The sequence below is a fragment of the Panthera onca genome, chromosome A2, assembly GCF_046562875.1.
Source record: "Panthera onca isolate mPanOnc1 chromosome A2, mPanOnc1 haplotype 2, whole genome shotgun sequence".
Lineage (NCBI taxonomy): Eukaryota > Metazoa > Chordata > Mammalia > Carnivora > Felidae > Panthera > Panthera onca.
Window position 1 is genome coordinate 30,510,904 of NC_138340.1, and position 22,480 is coordinate 30,533,383.

At 41.9% G+C, this 22,480-nt stretch overlaps 1 protein-coding gene across 16 annotated transcripts in view; it reads right to left on the minus strand.

The window, feature by feature from the left end:
* CADPS (calcium dependent secretion activator) overlaps window positions 1-8,963 on the minus strand; it is a 476,502-nt gene extending 467,539 nt beyond the window's left edge. For 4 of the 16 annotated variants that reach the window (XM_060631489.3, XM_078442873.2, XM_060631488.3 and 1 more), the window contains exon 1: window positions 7,928-8,956. In XM_060631489.3, coding sequence (XP_060487472.1) covers window positions 7,928-8,377 — 450 coding nt within the window. In that variant the 5' untranslated portion in view covers window positions 8,378-8,956. Of the gene's footprint in view, window positions 1-7,927 lie in introns of all 16 variants that reach the window. The other 12 variants (XM_081794958.1, XM_060631486.3, XM_060631478.3 and 9 more) reach the window with 6 other exon arrangements.
* Window positions 8,964-22,480: the final 13,517 nt, after the last annotated feature.

The following is a 22,480-nucleotide window of genomic DNA, read 5'->3' on the forward strand; positions in this document are numbered from 1 at the left end:
AAAGATGTTCTAAAATAAGGAACAGCGTGAGCAAGGGCACTGTACTACAAAACAGTATGGGGCATCTGGTGGACAAAAATGCAGGAATACTACTATTATTGTTACTGATAGCATTTGCTCAATATTTACTCCATATTAAGGAATTGTTAAGCAATTAACATGCTTTTCTCTTGTAATCCTCAATATTACTCCCCCGCTTTCCAGATGAGGAAACTACGACTTGAAAGAGATTAGATAGTGTTCCCAAGGTCATAGAGCCACCAGGTCACGATAGTGACTAGGGATTTGTTTTTTTGTTGTGTTTTTGTTTGTTGTTTTTTTTAAATATGAAATTTATTGTCAAATTGGTTTCCATACAACACCCAGTGCTCATCCCAACAGATGCCCTCCTCAATACACATCACCCACCCTCCCCTCCCTCTCACCCCCACCCCGCCCACACCCCGAGAGTTAGTGAAATGTTTCTGTACAAAGAAAATAGGGATGTATTGGACCCTCAACTCCATCCATTCTGTAAGACGATGCCACAGTGATAGATAACCACTGCCTGCTAGGTCTACTTAATCTTGTCAATAATAAGGATCACAATGATAAGAGCAATAGTGAATATAAGGCATGCTATGGTCAGTATTTTACGTATATTAACTTTCTCAGTCCTTTTACAGATAAAAATAACACGACATGGCACACATCAACTTGAAATCATAAGAACACTTATGCAGCACTTGCTACATGCCCGACATTGTTCTAAAATCTCTAGTGTATTATCTCACTTCATTTTTATAAGAATCCAATGATGAAGGTACTCTGACGAGTAAACTGAGTCACACAGAGATTAAATAGGTTGCCCCAAATCAGAGGCAGTTTGGGGTACAGCCAAGGGAACAAATCCAGGCATTCGAGTTTCTGAATCTATGTCCTTAACTACCATTCTTTACTGTCCATCATATGTCAAGTGCAATGAACAGACTTAAAAACACTGGCCGACTTCATTCCTCTTTCTTTACCTGCAATTAACAGAGAACTCTATCATATACTTGGATGGAAAAATGAAAAAAATAGCAAGGTAATACGAATCATCAGCTCTTCAATTCTGCAGAAACTATAAATCTGATCCTAACAAGGAAACTGTTGCCAGAGACAGAGAACATAGAGCTCCAAATTCCAGATCGTTTTCTTGGATGTGTTCCAGGGGCCAGGGTCAGACCATCAATATCTGTGCAACAATAGCAAAAAGAGATGGTGTTGGAAAGAACCAGAGAGCTGGTGTCTTCCCATCCAGATGCATATAGTATCTATCTTGGAGTGAGAATTTTTGTTAAAAATGATCAACATTTCATTATTTAGGTGATGGCTTGGGAGTCTCATTTCTATTGCTTTTTGCAAACTCATACAAACTCAAACCCACCTTCATCCTCCAGTTTTCAGAGAAGCCAGAAATACAAATTTTTTGGCGAAGTAAGCTCATGGTTTTATAAGTGGATAACTAGTTCAAAAAATTGAAAAAGGCAATGTAGAAAAAACAAAATCTACCTGTGGTTCCCTTTTGGCCCACAGGTCCCAGTTTACAAGCCCTCCTTATAGCCTTATAACATTTTTTTAAGTTTATTTATTTATTTTTGAGAGAGTGAGAGACAGAACGGAGGAGGGGGAAAGGGAGAGGGAGCGAGAGAATCCCAAGCAGTCCCCACACTCAGCAGGGAGCCCATGGTGGGCTCAATCCCATGACCGAAAGATCATGACCCAAGCCAAACTCAAGAGTCTGGCACTCAACCTGAGTCACCTGGGTGCCCCTGCAGTCCTACAATCTTTTAAGATCTCACCTCCTCATCTGAAAATTTAGTTGGACAAAGTGAGCTATAAATTCATCTTCATTTCAGACTCTTTGAAGATACTGCCTTACCATGTAATGTAAAAAACATAGCAAAGAGAAGTTTGAAGGAAATTAGAAGCCTTGATCATGAGTAACTGCATTGCTCAGCAAGGACTATCAACTACTACACAGAAATGGCACCTTGGAGATTATCTGAAGCTTCCCCATCCACCTCTTCATAGGAAAGATAAAGAAATTACCCAGAGACAGAAGTTGACTTGCCTACAATCAGAGGTTTATTCGTGGTACAGACTGAGCTCAGACACAGTGTCTTTTCTCTTCATTATCCAGGTTTCTTCATTCTGTCAGAGAAGTCAGGTCCAGCCAGGCCTGTAGATCCCTGCACTGGATGTTTTCCTATTACATACACGAATAAATCTGTCCCTTTCCCTTTGTGTTCCTTTTGATTTAGCCACTTGAGTTGGGTTTTTGTAACTTAGAGCCAAAATAATTTGACTAATAGTGTCCCACAAACAATGGCTCCTTGCCACATTCCTGCTACCTCATGCTCTTCTCCAGAGTGGGGTACCTGTCCTTCCTTATGCTTACACAAATCACACAAACTCTTTTAGACCTAACCCTAACCCATTTCCTCCATGAACATTTTCCCTATTCTTAAAACCAATCCCTTGTGAACACATGCGCACACATTCTCTTCCCTTATACTTTAGTATTTGTAATCAGCATCTTACAATTAAACACTCGCTTATTCTCAACTTATCTGACATGTATAGATGTCATCTTCCAGACTGGAACATAAGCTCCCCAAATCAGGTACCTATCTCACAGGTATCTTCTGGTTCCGTAACCACGCCTGGGAGAGTGCTTGGTGCAAGGAGTAACTAGTCATCTATTTAGAACTTATTTCTAAGTTAGTAGAACCCTCTTAATCATAGCTGTATAGACATCTGGCCCCAAGTCACAAACACTGATTATATTTTAATGCAATAGCCTAGGACTATATATTAAATTTGCTTTTGTAGGGGGAAGATCTATGAATCATTTGACTTCCCCACTTTACACAGGACAATTCTTCAAGAATGAAGGATTTAATTTCCTTTGTTCTTCAGTCCAGTTTTAGGGAAGCATAAGGCTATTCCAAGAATGTAATGAAGCAAGAGCCCTCTCTGATTATTTTTTTGGTGTTCTTCATCTTCAGAATTTCTCTGCTAGTACCAGTGCGAAACAGTTCCTGCCCATTGCACCAAGGAGATTGGGAGGAAAATGCCAGAAAGCATATATAAAGACTTCAGTTCTTCTCCTGATAAAGAAAGAAACAATTCTGTTTCAAGGAATCCTGGCTTAATAGCCATTTCATTCTCTCAAAAGGTTAGAACATTTATTTTTTAAAATCCAAATCATATGTCGCATTGACAAAGCAACTCTTAAGAATTCTGAATAGTAGAGCTAACCCAAATGCCCCAAAGCATATCTGAATGGACGAATCACTATTATGGATTTGAAGTATATACATATACTGATGCACATACATAGTTAACCAGGACTAGGTCTTAACTTTTAGGAAAGGCATGGGCTCTTGAGTCACGACCAATTAACAAAGCCAAATAAGTAAATGAATAAAGACAGAATTTCTGTGGCTAACAATGACTCAACATTAGCCATAATTTCATGGCAAGATATAAGATGAATCACATAGAAATGGGGAGCTTGAACTTACAACACATTTGATCTAGTCATTAAGTCCTCTTGAATGAAATAGGAGTTCATATAAAATAAACATGATTTTAGGATTGCCCCGTCCCTCATCATACACACACGCACGCATGCACACACACACACACACAGATATACATGTACACAAATGTATATATGCACCCAATATTCATTTTGGACGTTTATAAACCAGACATAATCCCTACTAGTATATTAAAAAATTGGCCATGCCAATCTAAACATTAGAACTGTTTACAGTGCCCGCTTTTACATTCCCTCAGTTACTTCTAGAAGTAGCTAGTTCACATGAGGTAGCCACTCATCACCGTTACTACACAATTTAGAAACATATGGTGCAGCTTTACCATGTGAACCACTGGGTATTCACTTTCCCATTATGACAAAAGAGGGAAAATAAAAAGCACAGAACAGTTTTTCACATTGTCATTTATGAGCTGCTAAAACATTGTGATAGTTTGAAGACTAGATTTTTGTTTTTGTCATTAATTACCTACTAGCCTGTTATATTTAGTTTCACTGTAGTACAAGAGTAGACCTATAAATGAAAAATACGATTACACATGGTCTATTTAAAGTCCCTTCTTTTAACCAGGGAGATTATTGGAATGACCAGGCACTCTTCCCCAGGAAAAGTAAAATCAAAGTAATTAACTAACAAAATGATCCAGGAATGGTACCTTCCCTCCCTCTGCTCTTTTCCAACTGTTTTTCTGAACTAAAATACCTTTTTTGGTTTTTTGCTTGTTTTTTGGTTTTTTGTTTTGTTTTGTTGTTTGTTTGCTTGTTTTTGTTGGTCTTCAGCTCAAACCACATAGAAAGCCTGACAATAGTCTGGTGTTCCGATTTACCAGCCAATAATGGCCCATCGCTCTCCTTCATATGCTTTATGAGGTTAATACCTAAATGTCCATTTTGTGTATGTTGATTATTTGATAGGTACCCAAAGGGAGAGGAGCAGATCTCTCTAAACTCAAACAGAAATAACTCTGGGTAAAAGGAAAAGTACACCTGACATGTTGTCAGGATGCTAAGATTCTATTTTTCACTCTAGAATATTTCTGGCCAGTGTCACACATTAAAAAGACACGATTTGAAATCAGAATACCCCATGCCTCAGTTCCCACTCTTTCTCCTATCCACATAGTGCTTCAGGCAAATTATAAAACATTCTGAGTCTCAGTGTTGTCTTCTAAAAACAAAGATGGTAATTCCTACACTGTTAGAGTTAGGAGAATTTTAAATGATCAAAGAACAAAAAAAAACAAATTAAATAAAAACTAAGAGAATTTCAATAAATTACCTATTTGTGTTAATTATGCATCAATATTGGTTCTTTAACTGGAACAGATGTAACATACTATTGTAAGATATTAATAGGGGAAAACTGGGGCTGGGGCATATGGGAACTATTTTCTCAATTTTTCAGTAAATCTCAAACTCTTCAAACTCTTCTAAAAAAGCCTATTTTTCGGGGCGCCTGGGTGGCGCAGTCGGTTAAGCGTCCGACTTCAGCCAGGTCATGATCTCGCGGTCCGTGAGTTCGAGCCCCGCGTCAGGCTCTGGGCTGATGGCCCGGAGCCTGGAGCCTGTTTCCGATTCTGTGTCTCCCTCTCTCTCTGCCCCTCCCCCGTTCATGCTCTGTCTCTCTCTGTCCCAAAAATAAATAAAAAAAAAATAAAAAATAAAAAAGCCTATTTTTAAAAAATGATCTAAGTGCAGTGCCTTGCACATAGTAGGCACTTGAAAAATTGCAGCCAATGTATGACATAGAGTATTTGGTTTCAGAAAGTGTATATTACACTCCGCATGATATTTTTCTTCACCTATATTGGGATATAACAGACATATAAGATTGTATAAGTTTAAGGTGCACAGCGTGATGATTTGACAATACAATCTCTTCTTCTCCCCAATCTGGCAACTTTTTCATAGGCAGTTTTCTCTGGCTCCCTCCATGTCACTCTATTCCCTTTTTGCATCATTTTTCCTCTAGCTCTTTCTAACTCATCCGTTTCTATGTATAGTTTACAACCGGTTTCTATTTCTCTGAGACTCATTTAAGTTTATCAATCTTGTTTGTTAACAGGCCTTAAATTTTATCACAGCGCTTATGCAAACATTTCAGTTACTTTCATTTAAAAGAATACATCAAAGTTCCAAGCTTTCTGCTTGGAGAAAAACAGCAAAACATCCTTTCTAAGACACTAAAAACATGAAGATACAGAAATGGAAAACCTTGTTTTCTTTTGTAATAAGGAGATAAATATTCAGCTTCCCAGTAGAGGCAAACAGCCCTGAGGCAGCTTTGCAGGAATATGCATTTAGCACTAGTTTGCTGCACTAACTAAAAATAGTTGGACCAAAAGCCAGTGTTATCTATCCATCCTGTAGTCTCTTCGATGGTAAGGTCATGTGTAAAAACAGAACCCACCTGCCCCTCAAAACCACAGCTTTGAATGGATTCAGGTAAAACATGTAATCAGACCAGAAAAACTTAACCTCACGATGACCTTTTCAGGTGGCTGGAGTTTCTGTTTAGAAGAAATGGGCCACTGTGAGAATGGATTTCTCTCCCCATTCCAGTACCAAATGTAAGCCTCTATTAAAAGGACAGAGCTCTAGAGCCTTTTGACTGATAAAGTTTGTTTTATATTTTTCTCTTTAAATCACAACAGTTTTCATTACCAAAGGAATAGGACATCTTTGGTTGGTGCTGTCATGAACGGGATAGATTTTAAAGATGACACTTCCCCTGCTATCCCACAATTACCATAAAAATCACAAGCTAAAGCTTGAAATATCAGGCCCTGTATGTGGATCCAACACCCAACCTTGATAGGAAATCCAAACACTTTTATTGTTCGGAGGATATTCTTGTCTATGATAGTCCAAAATAGAGGCTGAAGAAGCAAGGGGCCCCTGATGAGGGGCAGAGTGGAGGGAAGCCCACCTGCTATTCCCCAACCAGGAAATGAGTCGGATTTTTAATAAAAGTGATAACCCAACCCACCATTCTGGTGGCAGAAATAAATCATCAGCGCTAGCTGGGGTGTGTACATATAGAAGCAAAACAAACAGAAATCTGTGCTCACTCAAGATAAGGGTGGATAAATGTAGGAAAACCTAACACTCTACTACCGCAACATGTAATTCAGTCTTAAATGGCAGCAACCAAGAAATTCACTATTTTAGGACCCCGTCCCTGTGGGGGCTTCACCGGCTATTATCTCAAAATGAAATTGGCAAATTCACTTAAAAGAGACAACGGAATGCCGACTTTCTTCACTAACTCACTCCAACTGGGGACCTGACTTCTCTTCTGGTCCCGCCACTGCTTCTTATCCTGCAGTAACCTTCCCCCCCCCCCCCCCCTTCTCTGGCTGGAGAACAGCTGATGGAAATAGGCACTTTTTCACATCAAAGGCAGTCCGGAGCCGCCTCAGCCGTGCCCCAGCCTCAGACACAAAAAGCTTTTGATGCTTGTAATTGCGAAGCTTTTTGCAGCTGCACTTTATCAAGCCAAAAGCGGCTGGGCTTGGAGGGCCTTGAAGAGCCAGAAGGTGGCGGCGAAGTCACCTTGGGAAGAGGAGAAGAGGGTCAAAGGGAGGAAGGTGGAGGAGCTGACCCTGGCAGAGGGACCGGAGGGCTTGCCCCGGCTCTGGGGTCACGGAGGAAGGGGGAGGAGGGCGGGGTGGAACAGCAGCCACAGGGAAGCGGTGCCGGGGGTCCCTTCGGCGACCCTCGTCGGGATCAGCTGACCCCAGTGAGGGGAGGAGTGTGCCCTTCGCGGAGCGACTGGAAGCTTCGCCTTCCGGGCTGGCTTTCTCCCGCCTGCCCCTGCGGCTCTCTCGGCCCGGCGAGCCGAGCGCTGCTGCCAGGCGCTCTTCTCGCTCCACACCGGCGCCCCCACCTGCCGGGTGCCCCCGCCCGCCGAGCGCACGCCCAGGAAGGCGGGCCCGGAGCTGAGCGCAGCCGCCCGCCGCTGGAGAGTGCCGGGAGCCCGGCAAACGAGCAAGGCCTCTCAGCGCGCCGCGGGCTGCAAGTCGCGCCGCGGGCTGCAAGTCACTCCCCGAGCCTCCTGGGCCAGAGAACGGGACCTGCCCGCCTAGCTTCCCCCGCTCGCCCGGGTGGGGACACGCGGCGCTGAGGTCCAGGCCCCTCGCCGGTCCCGGGCAGCTCCAGGCGCGCTCGGAGCTGGGCCCGGCCCGGCCGCGGAGAGTGGGCCTCGTAGCCCCTTCCCCAGGGCGCGGTCTCCCGCTTCTGCTCCTCCTCGCCAGCTGCGCCGCCAGCTCCCATTGTTCGCCCCGCCCGTCTGGCGACGTCCCGGCGCCGCTCCCGGGGCCTCCCAGGCGCACCTACCTTCTGCTGCCGGCGAGCCATGTCGGTGGGCTGCTTGGCGTTGAAGGGGTAGGCGATGCAGCGCATCACGAACACATAGAGCTGCAGCCTCTTCTTCCTCTCCTCCTCCTCCTTCTGCAGCCGCTCCAACTCCTCCTTCTCCTTCTCGCTCACCACCGACGGGCTGGGGCTGGAGGGCCGGCCGCCACCGGCGCGGGTGCTGGGCTGCAGCCCCCCGGCCCCGCCGCCGCTGCTCGCGCCGCTGCCCCCACCGCCGCCGGCGCCCACCCCGGCTCCGGCGCCGGCACCGCCGCCGCCCCCAAGCCCGGCGCCGCTGCCGCCGCCCGAGCCCTCGCTGGTGCGGCTGGGAGACAGGCGCGCGCCGGACGCGGCCGAGCCGAGCACCTCCTTGCCGCTCTCCTCCTCCACGATCTCATCCGATTCCTCTTCGCTGGACGAAGGGTCCAGCATGGTGGCGCCCGGGGAGGGGGGTGGTCCTTGGAGCCCCGGGCTAGGGGTGCAAAAGATGGGAGGCGCTGGAGGCAGCTGGGGGTCGGCTCCCCGGGATGGGCGCTTCTCCCCAAATCAGGGAGCGGGCGCTGCTGCTCAGCCGCCGCCGCCGCCGCGACTGCTTCCTCTGCCCGGCGATCCCGAGCTGGGCTCAGACCCAGGAGCGCGAGGGGAGGAGGGGAAGGGAGAGGTGCGTCCGTGGACCCGAGGTGGGCAAGGGGGAGAATCAATTGCGAGCCCCGAGCTCGCAGCCGGATACCATCTGCAGCCGCTGAAGGAGGCGCCTCCAGAAAAGATGCCGAGTGTTGCAAGCTGTCGATGCAGCCAAGAGCCTAAGAGGCATCTTGCCGATTGGGGAGGGAGCGGCGCTTACGTGTTTGTTGGCTTAACTCTCCCGTGTCCGCTGCGTAAAGGGTGGCTGCAGAAGGCTAGAGCCTGGAGAGCGTGGAGCGGCCCGCTAGTCTCAGAGCTTCAGTACCGACCCTAACACTTTCCCACACTCCTCACTCTCTCCCCTTGGTGGATAATTTCTTTCTTGTTAACCAGTTGTCATTGCCTCGACCTGTCTCACCCTCCCACGGACAAAAAGTTCTTGGGGGAGGAAGAAATAGACAGGCCAGTGAAGACTTCTTGTTAGCGAAGAGTGGGCGGTCTATTTGGAGACGCTTATTCCAGAGGTCTGGCTAAGAGGAAGTCGGTGAGATGCCTTATGAGAAAGAGTCTACCTCCTTTCCCCCAGGCTTCTTCACACCTGGGGCGTGGGGGCAGTGGGGCTTAGCAGCATGTTGGTCCCACCTGTGTAAACTTTGATTCCACCAATTTACATACACCCGTTCATTAAAATAAAAGTGAATCAAATTTTGAGTTGATTGGTGTAGGGACCATGCAGCTCAACTGTTTAAGTAGAAGCCCCGCCCTTGCCCACCCCGCGAAAGCTATGATGAATATCCTTCAATTCCAAGAACTGGGAACACTTTCTGCTGAGGTAAGCATACCAGAGAAATGGAAGGGTTTCTGGTTGCTCAGCCCTTTCTCTTTTCTGGCTGCGGGAGGATTTGGGTGGAGGAGTGGGGACCCTGCGATCAGACAAAGACACCCCAAGAACTCAGCGGCGTCAACATCCGATATGTTGACTCTGTCCTACTGTCTTCATCACTGCTTCTCGGTTATCTATTAATTCAAAGCAGCAGATGGTGCCTTCCTGCTCCTTTCACTTAGGCCAATAAACCCGGCGGACAAGGGAGCTGGCCAGCGTGCTGAATCTAATCAGCGACCCGCAGATGGATTGAAAACAAACCAGCGCCAGCCACCCTCGGATCTTAGGCGATCCAGAGACCTTTCTCCACCTCCTCCCACCCCCATCTCCTATATTTATGCATTTTCTAATGCTCTGATTATTCCTAGATACTCGTGGGAGTTTATTGTAAAAGTGCAGCGTGAATTTAAAGTTTACATCACATTCTGTCTTGATGTATTTTCAAATTTACCATGAGTTTTACAGTAGGCTTTGACATTCAAGTGAAGCTTTCTAGCTAATTTGAGAGCTAAGAAGGGACGCAAAACACCATTTAGCTCCACATTAACTCCAACAATTCTGTTTGAGGTTTTGAAATAAGTAATATACGTATAGCTTATATTTGACTTCACGACCATTCTTATCATGAGGACATAACTGCTATAGCCATCACACATTCTGTATCAATTTAAAATAAATAATCCAGCAATGTGGAAGTTACTACAATTTTGCAGTCCTCACTTTTTAATCATTCTAAAGAAGTGAAAGATACTCAAATCATGGGGGACTGCTTTCCCTGGAAAAGAAAATATAGTAGGCCGATCAATCAACAACCTGTATTCAGCACGTTTTCATGGAGTGAACATTGTTCTAGTTGCTTGGGGTAGATGGAATTTTTAAAAGACATTCTCCTAAACAGTCTATAATCTCCTTTGGGAGATACAACATAAACATGTGAAAAAGATTGACAGCACTTATTTCAAGGCAACATATCAACAAATCCAAGTTAGTAAACTGCTAAAAGCTTGCATGAATGAGACAGCCAGGAATGGAAAAAAATCCAGTGTTTTTCAAAGAAAAGAGTTAAATTTCAAAGGAAGGAACCATATGAATGAATGGCAAAGAGAGAAGATATTACAAGTGGAAAAAGTATTTGCAAACCCATACTGATAAGACAAGGGACCAAGTAAGATACAGAGTGCTATGGAGATGGGGTATGGGTAGGTAAGGGGGGGGTGAGGAAAATAAGAGCTGAAATAATAATGCATTTGGCCAAGGGGAGGGATTATGTTTAGGACACAAAAATGAACTAAGTTACCCAGGGAGAATATGGTGATTTGAGGAGGGAGTGCTCTTCAAGGCCAAACAAAGGCCATTTACCAGTTAAATGTCTTCTTTAAGCAAGCTGAGGTATTTAAGTATTACCACATTAGACACTGGGAGAAGAGTGACCATGATTCTGTCTTCAGAACCTTTTGGAATTTCTCAATTGCTATAATAAAGTTTTGTTTACTGTAGTATTTTTACAAATTCTTTTGCCATTATATGGGGTATTTTCCCCAATTATACTCATTAAAACAAAAATTCAGTGTCTATGTTTTGTTAATCATATAAACCTATGATTTGGATATTAAAGGTGATATTGTTTAGATAAAATCTAATGATCTTCTCAATCTCATGGGTTTTCAATCAGAGAGGCTTACAGAAATTTTATAAGAAATACTTTAAAAAAATTAAAACAAAAGGGGGAACCTGGGTGGCTCAGTTGGTTAAGCGTCCAACTGTGGCTCAGGTCATGATCTCACGGTTCGTGGGTTCAAGCCCCATGTCAGAGTCTGTGCTGACAGCTCAGAGCCTAGAGCCTGCTTCTAATTCTGTATCTCCCTCTCTCTCTACCCCTTCCCCTTCCTCTTTCAAGACAAGAGTCTTTTAAAATATACATCCTTTCAAAGATATCTTTTACCTTAGCTAAAAGTTAACTCAAAGTCCTTGGGGATATTATAGCTCTTTGCTACTGCTAATGATAAGATATGCCAACCAGAGCTCCTTAGACACTTAAACCAAGAGTCGTGGCTTTCCTAGATACAAATTTTGATGAACAAGAACAAAAATAACCCCAGAACACATCCAAAGGCTCTTAATATCTGTCTACATTTTGTTAATATCCATGTTTTTATTTTTCAAAATATAATTCTACCATAGATTCTGATACAGACAAGTATCTATATCCTCAAATAAGTTATTTTATTTATTTTTCTCTTAAATGTTTATTTATTTTGAGAGAGAGCATGTGAACAGGGGAGGGGAAGAGAGAGAGAATCCCAAGCAGGCTCCACACTGTCAGCACAGATCTCATGACTCATGACTGTGAGATCATGACTTGAGCCAAAATCAAGAGTCAAACACTAAACTGACTGTACCACCCAGGTGCCCACAAATAAGTTATTATAGATGCTTACATGTTTGCCCCCCCCCCACATCCAGTTCTGCTTTGTAGGAAATTTGAATAACCTCAAGGTGATGGAATAAATTTTAGTCAGGCATCTAGAAACCATATCATGAAAGCAGAAGTTATAATATTGATTTTTGAAGTCTCCCCTACTGAAAGCAAAAGTCTAGAGGATGGAAATGACTGAAACACTAACCCGAGTTTTTCTTATTTCGACCTAGAGTTTCTCCATTGTTTTCCGAAGGGTTTTCTGTGATCATGTAAAAGGCTACAAGTATGAGGAGATATCAGAGTTATTGGCAACTTATAGACGCTTTGGTGTCAGTTGTATTCACTTTCCTTGGAATGACAAGAAAATTAAATTAAATGTTATATTAAAAGTATTTTTTCAACAAATTAAAAATAGAATTACCATATGATCCATTAATTCCACTACTGGTATTTACCCAAAGAATATGAAAACATTAATTTGAAAAGTTCTATGCACTTCTATGTTTAGTTGCAACATTATCTACAACAGCCAAATTATGGAAACATCTCAAGTATCCATCAAGCGATGAATGGATAAAAAATATGTGGTATACATATACAATAGAATATCACTTAGCCATTAAAAAAATGCCATCTTGCCATTTGCAATGACATGGATGGAGTTAGAGAGTATGATGCTAAGTGAAATAAGTCAGAGAAAGACAAATACTATAGGATTTTATTCATATGTGGAATTTAAGAAACAAACAAGGGGAAAAAAAGGGGCAAAAAAAAAAAAAAAAGACTCTTAACTACCGAGAACCAGTGATGGTTACCAGAGGGGAGGTGGGTAGGGAAATGGGTGGAATAGATCATGGGGATTAAGAATACACTCATCATGACAAGCACTGAGTAATGTGTAGCATTGTTGACTCACTATATTGCACACCTGAAACTAATACAACAGTGCATATTAATTATACTGGAATTAAAATTTTCAACAGATTTTAGGTTTGAACATTTTTTTTCAACTGGTGAGAGAAGGACTTGTAATAAATGAGATGACCAGAACTTGGGCACAGATAATCAAAAGGAAAAACAACATTAAACACACCAAAAAATCCAGGAATAGATCCTTAAATAATATTAACTTAATCCTTAAATAAAATGATTAAAAAATAATCCTTAAATGATATTTGCCTATTTATTTAATTGATCTCTGTCTTGTTTTGGATAGTATTTTCAGGGACTTAGACAAATGGTTATTTTCTGTGAGAAACCTACTCTTCATCATTACTCTTTATCATTTGACCAATCTTACTAAAGTTACATGAAGGGAGTTATGATGGAGTGAAAGGATAATCATAGAATTAAAAATAATAAAATCAAGCCACACAAAAACATTGTCTTTCACTCCAGGCAATAAGACATGTTTTAGAATGATAAAATAATACTACTTACAGGAATTGCTTTTGGAAAACCACCTTATTAGTTAAGATAACGAAAAATGGAAAAACATATTTTCCAATAAATATTTGACTTGAATTCTGAAAGCCAACTATTCACAAGGGTAATCACATTTCTTACATATACAGTATCTTTTAATTGAAGTGGGGGGCTATGGTGTAGAGCGAAATGCAATATATTCTAGTGTTGACAGTGCACTGTGTGGAGAATTGAGTCTTTTGCATTGACATGGATATGGCGATATGCCAGCATATCAAAGAGAAAAAAAGGACCCCCATATCTGTTGCCATATAAGATATTAAGTAGATAATTTACTGGATTTGCCAAATTCTCCAATTTGGCTTACTTTGGTAAATGCTGCTATCCTTATGTCTTCACCTTCTCAACAAGATTTTCTGAATTGATGATCTGAGTTATATTTAATTGTTTCTAATTAGCTTTAGACTGGGAAGTTTTCTGGGGATCGTACGTAGGAATGACTGAAATCAGGGTGTTTTTATATTAACACATTTGATTTCAGTTTTAAATAATTGAAAATAGCAAATTCCTTCAGTTTGGGCTACCCTGAAACATACAGCTCTTTTAAATACCTAATCTTTTAGAGGAAGAAAGGAATAGGAAAAAGATTGAGAGAGGCTTGGTAAATGAAGAGAAAGTAAATTAAAATGTAAATATGGGTTCTAATGAAGGGGTTCCTGATACTATCATCTAGGTCAGGCGTCTATGAAGACGCACATATTGGGGAAAATGCTCTAAATTAGATCTACTCACCTACATGCCAAACCAAGCTAGTAAAGGGAAATTTCATAGATTAAGGCCTGGGTTTTGCTCATAAGAGTGTCCTTCTTCCTCTTTCTCTTCTTCACAGAGTGACACCGATTCCGCTTCCATAGTAGAGTCCATTATTCCAGCCCCTTGTCGGTAAAAGTGCCATTATTCTTCTCTTGTTTCTTTCATCAGAAGGGACTTCCTGCCCGGTGTATTTCCAAAAGAATATTTAGGGAGATAATGACAGGCTGTTATTTTTCACTTACAAGTTGTACCTAATGACTTATCATGAGGAGCAGTGGACTTCTATAAGAACCTAAGGTTCCATTGTGACAGCGTTTGGTATACTCCAACCACATACTTATGAGTGGACAAATCCTGTTCTTTCACCATCCTTTGTCCTGTATAGCTCTTGTGAGAGATATGCAAGGAAAAATGCCAATGAATATCACAATGCCACTATGATGATTACTGGGCCCCCTGCACAGAACTCTGATAATGCTCAAGTGAAATGTATATTTTATACTTTAAGCAGAACCTCTACCTTCATAGTGCAGAATTCATATTTTGATGTTTTATTACTTTCTGGCCAGTTTCAAGACACAGGAAACTGAAATAACAATTCATACCATTAGGCATGCCTGAAAAAAAGAAAGAGATAGGCATGCCCCAAGATCACAGGCCTTGAATCCACTCACTCCAGTCACATGGAAAAAGAAAACAGAAGAGATATATATGGGTGCCATAGCTCTTTAATGCACAGTGACCTGCCCACTCATAAATATGCCTCAACTGGCGTGTATCATCTAATAAATCTGATTAATATGCCCTCTTCTTGAGGAGATAGGAAGTAGGAAAACACCCTGGCAGAGAACGAGAAACTTGCCTTTCTCCCTGCAAGGTCACAATCCAAGCTACCACCTTTCATCAAGGGGCTCAGGCTCTCAGCTCCCTCCCTGATTATCCTGCAACCAAGAATCTGGATGAAACTCTGTACTTGTTTTTTAATAGTGGGTCTCTACCAGGTATATTTATTTGGAATTCTGGCACTTTACTTGGCAATGTCTTTGAAGAAGATGAGGAATTAATGCATGAATGTGCTTAGAACAAAGTCTAGCTCATAGTAAGCTTCCAATCAGTGCCAGTGGAGATGGTGATGCTCTTGATAACCATTATAAAATTTTATTCCGAATAACAAGGCCAGGCCCTTGTTTTTTGTTTGTTTATTTGTTTGTTTGTGTTTGTTTTTGGAAGGTGGGGAGGGGACATGGTTCACTAAAGCCAGTGAAAAACCTCTTGCCTCTCAAAAGAAAGGCAAGTTAGCTCTGGAAAGCTGTGGTAGGCTATGAGAATCAACACAAGAGGGACAACACCAGTCTTGGAGGGAGTGGATGTTGTGATCTTCCAATGTAGATTTAATACCCACCCCCAACCCCTGCTCTACCCATTCCGATATTTTGTTCTACTACATTTTTAGAAGGTGTCTCAGCATAAGAGAAGAGTTAAGTGAGAGATGGGGCAAAGTGGAAAACTTAAAGAGTTGGCTAGGATTTTAAGGAGAGCCCTTGGAATGTGTTTGAGCAGGCACATCAACTACCATAGAGATACTTTTCTCCCCTTCTTTGCAGGGCAATATTACTTCATACCATAAAACCACCCCTGTACAGATTTCCCCCAAATTACTGAAAATCTTTTTTTTTAAACTTTTTTTTTTTAGTGTTTATTTATTTTTGAGACAGAGAGAGACAGAGCATGAATGGGGGAGGGGCAGAAAGAGAGGAAGACACAGAATCGGAAGCAGGCTCCAGGCTCTGAGCCATCAGCCCAGAGCCCGACGTGGGGCTTGAACTCACAGACCGCGAGATCGTGACCTGAGCTGAACTCAGACTCTTAACCGACTGAGCCATGCAGGCGCCCCCCAAATTAGTGAAAATCAATCTGCGTTTCATCAACTTATCACAGGAAATGTAATAAATGTTTAAAGAATATTCTGCACTCAAAGTCAACTCACAGTGGAGACACTGCAAATAGACTGAAATCATAAGGCCTTCTCTTTCTTTGCATTATTATTTATACGGCACAAGAAAATGAGACTCCTATGAGTCACCAGTACTTTTTCTGTACTGTCTGCCAGCCAGTAAGACGTTAAAACAGCGCATTTACCCTGCAGTGGCCATAACCCATTTGATTGCTTCAGAAAATGTGCGGAAAAGGGAAAACAATGCGTGTGTGATGATGCCTTTAGGCAATAGGGTGTGTAATCACATAAAACGGAGTAATCATTTTTTTCCCTCCCATGCATGAGTATAACCTCTAGTGACTTGACAGACAGAGGGAATGACTTCATCATGGAGTAACCTCCCATCATGGGGCTCAATTATTTTTTCAGGGCTATCAAGGGTGACTGAGTCTTCAGTTCCTGGCTGACATCTTACTAGCTGGCGGATGAAAACGGGTGAATGTTCAAACTGTGCCCACATTCATGATACAAAATATATGACTTTAAAATTAATCTGGCAAAGGAGGAACTAGTTAAAAAATAGGAACAATTGTAGCCTGCTAAGGGTTTGGTTTTTTACCTCAGTTTGCCCAAGTTAAGTGGCATCTATCTAGGTGATAAAGGCAAACTGCTAACATCTGCATATCAACTTTATATTCCATAAGTACTGATATAGTCCCAGAGTCAAACATTTGGTCTTTTGGGGTGCATAATTACCTTTGTTATTGCCATGGTTTATTGTTTCTCCAAATTCTTTTTTTTTTTTTTTTTAAATTTTTTTTTTTTTTTTTTTTTTTCAACGTTTTTTATTTATTTTTGGGACAGAGAGAGACAGAGCATGAACGGGGGAGGGGCAGAGAGAGAGGGAGACACAGAATCGGAAACAGGCTCCAGGCTCCGAGCCATCGGCCCAGAGCCTGACGCGGGGCTCGAACTCACGGACCGCGAGATCGTGACCTGGCTGAAGTCGGAGGCTTAACCGACTGCGCCACCCAGGCGCCCTGTTTCTCCAAATTCTTAAAGAAATGACTCACCGAGTAAAACATGCCTAGGTACCTCCTGTTTTATTAACTGAGTTGTTTCTCCAAAGAAAGAAGATACGCAAACAGAATCTAAAGATACACAGAAGAATCTAAAACACCAAATTTTGCATTTGAACTTGGGTTCAAATCCTGGTTCTACAGCTATGTGACCTGGTAAAAAGACAGTTGCTTCTTTGATCCTCAGTTCTTCAACCTTTATCATTTTATTTTTCTTAAAAATTTTTTCAATGTTTATTTATTTTTGAGAGAGACAGAGAGCAAGCAGGGGAGGGGCAGAGAGAGAGGGAGACACAGACTCTGAAGCAGGCTCCAACTCTGAGCTGTCAGCACAGAGCCTGGGGTGGGACTTGAACTCACTAACAGTGAGGTCATGACCTGAGCCAAAGTTGGGTGCTTAACCAACTGAGCCACCCAGGTGCCCCTCAGTTCTTCAACCTTTAAAGTGGCAACGAAAGTACCAATAATGCAAAGGATTTTTGTGAAAGTTAATCAAGTTTATCATCTAAAATGCTTAGCACAATATGTGGCACATGTTCAGGAAATGAAAGCAATTATCATTATATATGAATTTCTGTCCACTGAATGGGTAGACTAAAAGAGAGATGTCCAGCATTTGCCTTCCTCAGAGGACAGGTCCTATTGGAGAAGTTTCTACAAAAATTCCACTTCGTTATCAAGAACATTACCTTCCAACCTGAATAAAGTACTTCATTTGAGACAGTGTATACAAATACATGAAGTTATCGTTTTATATTTTGTCAAAATTCATCTCAAGAAGAACTTATTTGCCAAAGGACCATGAAATAAGGATGTTATAACCAGACTTGTAATGAGGTTGACATTCCTGGAAGAAAAAAAGAAAGAAAAGGCCATTCAAACATTGCTTTTTGAGGGCTCAGCAAAATCGCTTTCAGAAAGAGCTTCCCCTAGCTTATATTTGCATAATAAAAAGATTCCCCCACCTTCCTATAGTCTTATTTGCAGATCCCAAATGGAATATTTATTAAAGTCTAGATGCAATTAAACCTTTTGTGAAATTTGTGTTTGATCATGAATAGGGGTGAGTCAGAAAGTCTGTGAACATAAAGTCTGTGGAACATAAAGGGAAGTATACAAGAAAGCATTCTTATCTTATATTTAGCAATAACATTCAAATGACAAAAAAAGGAGAGAAGATTTTAGAGTAAGATGAAGTTTTCCATTGAGTGCATTCACTGCTAATCTTGCTTTCTTTGTTTATTGCTCTCATTAATTCAACTAACATATGCTAGATGTTGGAAGATTTGCTTATAAAATGGGGATGGGAAAGGTAGTCTTTGCCCTAACCTAATCTGTCTGGATTCTGAGAGTGCTTTTGTATGAAAGGAAAATATAGTGAGTCCTCAAATAGTAGTGTGTGTTTCATTAACATAACAAAAACCGTGTTTTAGATTACTACAAAAAGATGCCATAAAATCCAAGCTTTTTTATTTCACTCCAGAAACTTAAAAGGAAGTCTGTTCTCACCTCCATTATTGTTCTGAATTAGGATTTTTTTTTACAGTCTATATTTTACCATGAATATTTCAAAGAGGTGTTTCCTAAAGAGTTTACCTTAATCTGGAAAGGTATTTGGGGGGTGGGGAGGGCGGGTATCAAGCAGGGTGACTTTTTTTTTTCATAGTATAAAAGAGATATTAAACTACTCAAATAATTTGCCCATAATTCTAGGGAAACCAGAGCAGAGTTATGCATTTGGATAGTGTGACTGAGTAAGAGAGAATAAATTTCCTTTTACTATGATTTTGTAGACTTAAATTTCCCAAAGCAATTTTTTTGCCACCTGACCTTATTTTCTTTTGCAAAGGCAAAACAAATCAACTTGAGAGAAAAAGGGAAGGAAAACAATAATCTATGTTTTCATGTTCCTGGGTTATTTGATTCCCTGGTAGGTTTGTCTCACTTACTTATCATCATACCAAAATATTCATAATTTAAAAAGTTGGCAGGAAATGAGACTGCCACCCTTCTGTCCCTGTTGGAGCATATCAGGGAATCAGGATTTTCTCTTACCCCAGAGATTCCTTTCAGCATGAGCCAATTTTCAAGCCTGGGGATGCTAAGTGACAAGAATTATATGTGAAATCTTAAATAAGCCAAGAGTTCTGGTGGATGCACCCTGAAAGTATGTTCCAGAACCTCAAAGGCATTTCAATTCCGTTCATTAAAATGTGGATGTGTTTTTCACCACTGGGACCAGCATTACTTGTCATTTAAGTTAAATGTTATGAGCTGAGGCTCCGGTAATCCTTATCATTTATGGCAGGTATATGGGGACTCTAATAACTTGTTAAGTAACTCTTGACGTTAGAGTTCAAAGATTTTTTTCATCGATTTATTAAAGATGCATCGGGCCCCTGTTACATACCAGCTTCTGTGTTAGATCTTGAGCCAAGTGTTTTGCTCCCAAAGGACTCACAGTCTATTTGGGAATAAAGGCAATAAAGGAAAAAATGATAATGTCCTCTGGAAGGTTCAAGGATAGAGCTATAGACCTTGAGTGGTCTATAAGAACTAGACCTTGAGTGGTCTATGACGAACTAGAAAAGCAGAGCTGACAACAGACAACAGGCTCTAGTCCCATATGTCGGAAAGATAGAAAATGTACCAAAGATGGTGATCTGGGGAGACTCTCTACTTTGAAATATGTCTCTATGATAGTTCCAGAAAGAGTTTAAGGCAATATCTTTCTAAAAGAAGGGGAATACGGGGATTTCTGGGCAGGGAGAAATATGTGAGCAGAGGCTCAAGGGCAAAGACCAGAACTGGATATGGAAGGATCTGCTCAGATACTGGAATCAGGCCTGGGCTCAAAACCCTCCTCTGTCACTCTCTAGCTAATACTGAGCCTCTAGCTAATACTGAGCCATGCAGAAATTTCCTACAGCAGTTGAATCTACTCACCACCTGCTTTGTTTTTCTATTTTTAATCTAGACTTTCATTGTTAACTCTAGAGAATTCTAAGATTAAGCAACCTTAAAATTTGACCCCTTTTGGGAATAATAGTAATGATCAGAATGATAAATGTGGATGATAATAATGATGACGAACGTTATTATTATGGGGTCCTTGCTTAATCTGTGCAGACACTAAGGGCTTTATGTGTTTTCTCTCACTTTTTTGCTAACAAGTGCCTTGTGGTCTTGATTTGAATTTGCGCTGTTAGACATCTCAGTACACTGTAGGGCAGATGAGCTTCAAGGATTGCTCCTTGCTTACAGTTTGGATTCCACTCATCATAAAGGCTACCATTAGCACAGTAACCTGGATTCAGATCCTGGCCACAATACATGATAAATGCCTGTGTCTTCAGCAAGTTACTCAATGTTTCAGGTCCCAAGTTTCCTTTGTTATGGTATTTACTTCATAGCATCATTCTAAGGATTAAAAAGTAAGGGTCAGGAAATGGATGTACTGGATCTCATCATAGTCATCACATACTTTTTTTTCTCCATACTCCTGGTAGATTCAGCAACTACCAACAAGAGCACAGCTCAGGACGCTCCTTTTGCTTTTTTTTTTTTTTTTTCCTTTTCAATTTCTTCACTTTAGGGGAGGGCTTCTTAGTAAAGGTATTTGATATTGTGGGGTCAGGCATTTTACCACTTTTATACTGACTGCTTCCATGAGACACCGTTCAAACCATTTTAAACTTCATTTGAGAGAGAGAGCATGAGTGGGGGAGAGGGGCAGAGAGAGAGAGAGAGAGAGAGAGGGAGAGAGAGAATCTGAAGCAGGCTCAGCACAGAGCCTGATGCAGGGCTCGATCCCACAATCCTGAGATCATGACCTGAGCTGAAATCAAGAGTCGGTTGCTTAACTGACTGAGCCACCCAGGTGCCTCGAGACACCATCAATATACCATTATGGACAACTCTTGCCTTATCCTGTCTGTTTCTTAGAAAGACCCTTCAGTTCAGTTCACATCTGTTAATCATTTTGTACTCCATATCCCTTTAATTATTTCTAGTACCTATTTCCCAACCTTTCCAAATTCCAGTTAAGAAATCTTGAAACAGATTTTCAGTTTTCCTTTGTCCCTCCCATGGGCCTTATTTAGCCTCAGAGCTCAAAAGGTATGGCTGTAAAATCACTACTGTCCCCATTACCAAAAATGCAGAGCATGGTCTGTAATAAGATATTTCTCATAGCACACTGCCATCACTGGTGGCACAAGAGGCAGCCAAACCTTTAAAGTCCACAAATAGTATTAACCACAAATTTCATGAAAGTGACTTTGAGTTGAATTTGGAAAGAAACTTGCAGCTTCTGGAATTGCTTAGGTAAACCTCTCCCCATAGGGAAAAACAGGACCTAACTGCTCTGATAATGAGGTGGGAAGAAAAATACAGAATTATAGGACTTCTGTCCTTAGTTTCTTACTCCCCCGCCCTCAAATTCGAACACCACACCTTCACGTGGGACTTCCCATGAACATCAGAGGGCGTTAGAGGCCTCTACTCTGCATCTGCTCATGGCAACTCAAAACACCTGTTCTTACCATTGGGTCGTGGGGTTCAAATTTGAGTGCGCATAAAGCATGCCTGGAAATAACCTCAAAGATGGAAATGTCTGCGCCCTGTCTCCCTAGTTTTTGATGTATTAGGTCTGTCGTGGGTTTTTGCAATATGCATTTTTGTCAGATGCCCTAGGAAGAATTGCTGCCAGTAGTCTACGTCTTCCCTTTGAGAAACACCGCTTAGGGGATTTTCATTACCATGACATATGGATAGAGGAGATGGGATATAGATCCCAAACTATTGCTTGTACAGGAAACGCTGTATAGAACATGGAAGAAAGACATTTTCTTCTGCGTATGTAGGAAAGAGATTCCTTGGGGGGAAAAAACAACCACAAGGACGTCTTAATGTGAGTGTCATGCTAGCGAGTTAGAGGAGATACCCAAGCCCAAGAAAATTACATTGTCCACAGATCACAACCAGTCCTGAAGGGGTTGCCTTCTTCTGAAGATTGGTTTCTTCTCTCTTTCCTCACCACTCAAGCCCCAGGATAATCTAAGCAGCCAGAGGACTTCCCTGCCCTGTTCCAAGTTGTCATTCTTGGCACTCCAGGCCCTACTTCTTACTCTCCAGGTTCCAGGTTTCAGTTTGATGGGAACAGGATGTGAACACCAGATACATCGCTCTTGGGCTCTTGGTGAAGTGAGTCTGGGAGCCTCTGTGGCCTTGCCCCCTTCCCAACCTGAGGGAGGAGGAGGAGCTGGCTCACTAAGGAGAACCAGGAAACCCGGGCTGGAGTCTCCGCTCAGGAACGGAACCCCTGTGCACAGTATCCAGGCAAATAACCTCCGAG